The 4,286-nt window shown below is 35.0% G+C and overlaps 1 protein-coding gene across 3 annotated transcripts in view; it reads right to left on the bottom strand.

Annotated features, from left to right (window-relative positions):
• LOC118747901 (vesicle-associated membrane protein 2) overlaps positions 1-4,280 on the bottom strand; it is a 19,692-nt gene extending 15,412 nt beyond the window's left edge. For all 3 annotated transcript variants that reach the window (XM_036482110.1, XM_036482109.1, XM_036482111.1), the window contains exons 1-3: positions 4,018-4,280; positions 3,646-3,879; positions 49-111 (exon numbers count right to left, since the gene is read on the bottom strand). In XM_036482110.1, the coding sequence (XP_036338003.1) occupies positions 49-111; positions 3,646-3,647 (65 nt within the window). In that variant the 5' untranslated portion in view covers positions 3,648-3,879; positions 4,018-4,280. The remainder of the gene's footprint in view (positions 1-48; positions 112-3,645; positions 3,880-4,017) is intronic.
• Positions 4,281-4,286: the final 6 nt, after the last annotated feature.

The raw sequence follows: 4,286 nt of genomic DNA, 5'->3' as shown, positions 1-4,286 counted from the left end.
GCAGCAATCTGTTGAGGATTGCGCGGTCCACCGACAATCTCACCATCTCCGCCCTCACCGCCAGCGGCGTTATCGGCTGGTGGAGCATCGGCTGCTGGTGCTGGTTCCGCCCTATAAATTTTTTATTATACAAGTGAGTAAAGGCAATAATGTTGTATGTCACATAAGTACTTATACTTGAGCATAAATTATTATAAAAAAAAAATTCAAATCAAAATTAAAATTAGGGCTGTGCGATTAATTGATTACTCAAAATTTTAATTAATCATAAAGTAAATAACTAAATTATTCGATTAATTGGAAATTATGATTACTCAAAGGTTCAGTTACTCGAGTAATCAAGATTTTTGACTAACCAAAAACAAGAATATTTGAGTAAAATGCTTTATGATTAATCAACATTTCGAGTAAAATGAGTAATCAACATATCAACTCTTTACATATGTATAAAGTAGTTAAAGTTCCTTGATTTTTTGAAAACAACGCTTCTGTTTTCAAAAATTAAAGCAAAAAATGTTTTCCATATACAGAATGTAAAAAAAAATAAGCATTTTCCAAAGCAAACTCTATTAACGAGCAAAATTATTTTTTTTTTGAGTAATCATATTTCAAGTAACTCGATTAATCATCGTTTTGAGTAATCGAAATCTTGATTACTCGAGTAATTGATTAACCGAATAATTGATTAACCAACTTGCTCGAGTAATCAAATAATCGCACAGCCCTAATTAAAATAAAAATAAAAATAAAGACAGATATCTATACCAAATAAAAGAATTAAAAACGCTGTTTAATTCAAGCAATGAATAATATAGCAAAACTTCCTACCACACATTTTGTTTACATATTAATTTTAAATTTTTAGCGATACCCAAACTATGTTTATGGAACACTGATCGTATAATTTATTTTATTTGTCCACTTACTCTTCCTTCTTTTTGTCTTTCTTGCCCATTATTGTAGCAGTGTTTTAAATAAATGTGATAAGCTTGAAAATAAAAATTATTTCATAAATAAATGTTAAGATTTTTTTCTTTTTTATCGTATGCATAAGTACGAGTACGGTTTATTTTTTTATGACCGTGATTTTATAATTTAGCAAATTTCATAAAGCAAGCAATATTATTCGTGCTCTACAAGTGGTATCATCATTGAGACTGCTTTCACTCGTTTGAGTAAAATCACTCAGCCGCACAACTCATTGAAAGCCTTTTCAATTTGCCAAGAATTGACAGTTACATTTACTCAATCGAAGTGAAATTTTCCGACAAATAATTTTCTAGAACATTTAAACCTATAAAGTCCCTCGAAATACCATTTTATTCAAAAATTTTCCAAACAGGGGTCAAAATGACCCTTACGTAAGAGAGCTAATGGGCTAAAATGCTCCACAAATGTTTCCTCGTGAAATTTTACTACATGTGTATTTCGCTCCAAAACACTTAGGCAAAAAATTTAAAATTTTAGATGGTCATAAAAAAAAACAAATTTGACTTAAGACTGCAAAAAAAAATTGGAGATTTTTCTATATAGATCAAATAAAAAATAATAATAAAAAATACGGTTGCACTTTGTAGTTTATTGCCCGTATTAAACTACCCTTGTTCATTACTTATTTCCCATGCTGGAAAATTAAAAAAAATTTCAATTCTATACAAAAGTACCACTAAAATGCGATGAAAACCTATCAGAGTTGTTGACCAGCTATTTATGCCAGCAGTGCAGCCACAACTTTCCCAATGAATCATACGCTTGTTACGCTTTGAGCTGTGATGAAATTAATCAATACATAGTACAATGTACACACACTTTGCCAAGTTCGCAGTAGAATTAGAGAAGTTGCCGTGTGCCAAATTATTAAATTAAATATCAAAAAAATAATATATTGCGAAAAGTATTTTCACAACAACCCAATTTTCCTCCAGAGCGATATTGACTTTAGCATTTCGCAATTTTGTTCACCGCAAAGTGGCTCTTAATTATTAATTAATCAATATAGTCCCTTGGTGTTCATTAATTGATTTCCGGCTGTCGCATGGATTCGCAATGCTACATACAATCACTCATAAGTGTTTACTATAGTTGTAGGTGGTTATTGCACACTTAACTAGGTGAAACAAAAAACTAGTACGTGACCGGTAATTTTTGGGGAACTGGAACTGGAGTCCACTTCACTCAATAGTAGTACTTATGTATTGGCTAGATAAAGCTTTTATACTGTCATCGTTCAAAAACAGTGTATTGAAAGCTTAGGAAATCTTGGAGAAAATATAGAACGAGCTGGGTCCACTGCTCTCTGCTAGAGATTTCTCTTTTGCACCATTTATCGAGGGTTATATCCGCTACACCGCTGTGGTGTAGTTAGAAGTGCGCAGTACCCTTCCTCAGGACCTGGGATAGAGCCCATCTTCCGATTAACATCAAAAACAAAAAAAAAAAACAAAAAGTTTTTCTAATAACGGTCGCCCATCTGTAGGCAATGACAAACCTCCGAGTGAATTTCTGCCTCGAAAATGAACTTCTTATAAAAATACAATCGCCGTTCGGAGTCGGCGTAAAACTGTAGGTCCCTCCTTTTCGCCAAGCGAGGACTATCCAGAATTCAAGTGTGACCACAGTAATTAGCTTTTAAGATGAAAAAAAACACAGCTCCATAAAAAAAAATTTAATAATAGTCTCAGAATCCAAAACAGTCGTACTATGCGTTTTGCGGTCGCTGAATACAAAGCCGAGGTCAGTTTTTTTCCATCACGTTTGGAACATGGCGAATGTCATATCAGGGACACGTTTTTTGAGGTTATGGAAAAGTCCTGACCACAAAACTTTATTGAGGATGTGTCCCATTTACGCCGCATTTTATCTCAGAAAATTTTTCAAGAACCTCCTATCTCAGAATTTAGTTGAAGAACGCCGTATCTCAGCTAAAAATGCATTGAAAATGTGCTGAGATAGGCCGGTTTCAAACTAGCTGCCGAGATAGATCGATCTTGCGCTCAGGTATCGATATGTTCTTATGTATTTTGTTTGACTGTTACTGAATAAAAATAACACAAATATAGTTTTTTTTTTTTTAATTCTCGAATCGTTGAACCGAACCGAAACCCCGACAAAAAAACACGCTTTGACGGACCAACCGAAAACCTCTATACCAAGCATATTTCGAAACTTTTAACGAATTGTAATAGTTTCTTTGAAAGATAAATTCGAGATTCGAGTTTTTCCGAGTTTCAAGTTGACGGGGCCTCCCACTTAGTCACACAATTTTCTTTGGTAGTAAATTAACATTTTCATTCACTGATTTCTATTTGTCTCCAAAGGGTTAAAAGAGCAGAAACCCCTACTAGTCAAGTTTTCGAATTCACCAGAAACGAACCAATCAGATACCACTACACTTAACTGTTTGGTAGTAGAACTAGCGCCTGAGTAGTTAGTTGAGTGGGTGTTGACACACCACAAGGGCATCGCTATTTGTACCGCGATTAATTAAGGACGCCACTATCCTTTTTATCGTTGAGTTAATTTAAGTACAAATCAGTAAAAAGAAAAATTATAAGTAAATAATTGCAAAGAAATTAAACTAAAGCGAAGGAGCACACTAAAAAAAGTCGAGAGTGATTTGCAAAATCAATAATGTCAGCCACTTACATATTCCTTGCTTTGTTGCGATACTTTGCTCGGCGACTGCGGAACTAAAAGCACAGAGTACACTGTTACACTGAGCAGAAAAATTTAATATTAGTTGTTGTCGATAGCGCTGCTGCGGCTGTGGCTCAAGCAGCTGCTCCTTCCTAGGCGTGTGGGCGATAGGGTGCGGCAAGGTGTTGTCTACAGCGGTAAAAGATGCGAGATGCGTTCCTTGGCACTGACGGCGTGTTGGAACTGTGATACAAGCAAGAGGAGAAATTTGAAAGAAGAAAAAAATGCACAACGTTGAATTTAAGTTTGATTTGACTAAGTAAGTACATATGTTAAAGCGGTCAAAGTATGACTGGCCACTGACTGACGTTTCTTACTCACCACTCACAAAATATCTACAATTGCAGCAGCAGGGGTGTTGGTTGTGTGTTTTTTGTTTTTGTTTTTGATTGTATGCCGTAGGGTTGTTTTCGAAGTTAGGCAGCTTTGTGCATTCGAACTTCGAAAGAATACAGAGATTACGCGTAAATGTTTCGGCTGCTTTCCTGCCTTTCAGTGGATGACTCGCAGAATTTCGTATGTGCCCTCCGTTGTTTTTTTTTTCACTAGATGTTGAAGTCTATTCAGCCCTTATTAAAATTATGTTTTAC

Source organism: Rhagoletis pomonella, unplaced genomic scaffold (genome assembly GCF_013731165.1).
Source record: "Rhagoletis pomonella isolate Grant_MI unplaced genomic scaffold, Rhpom_1.0 Rhpom_scaffold_00012, whole genome shotgun sequence".
Classification (NCBI taxonomy): Eukaryota; Metazoa; Arthropoda; class Insecta; order Diptera; family Tephritidae; genus Rhagoletis; species Rhagoletis pomonella.
This window is presented reverse-complemented; position numbering and strand designations above follow the sequence as displayed.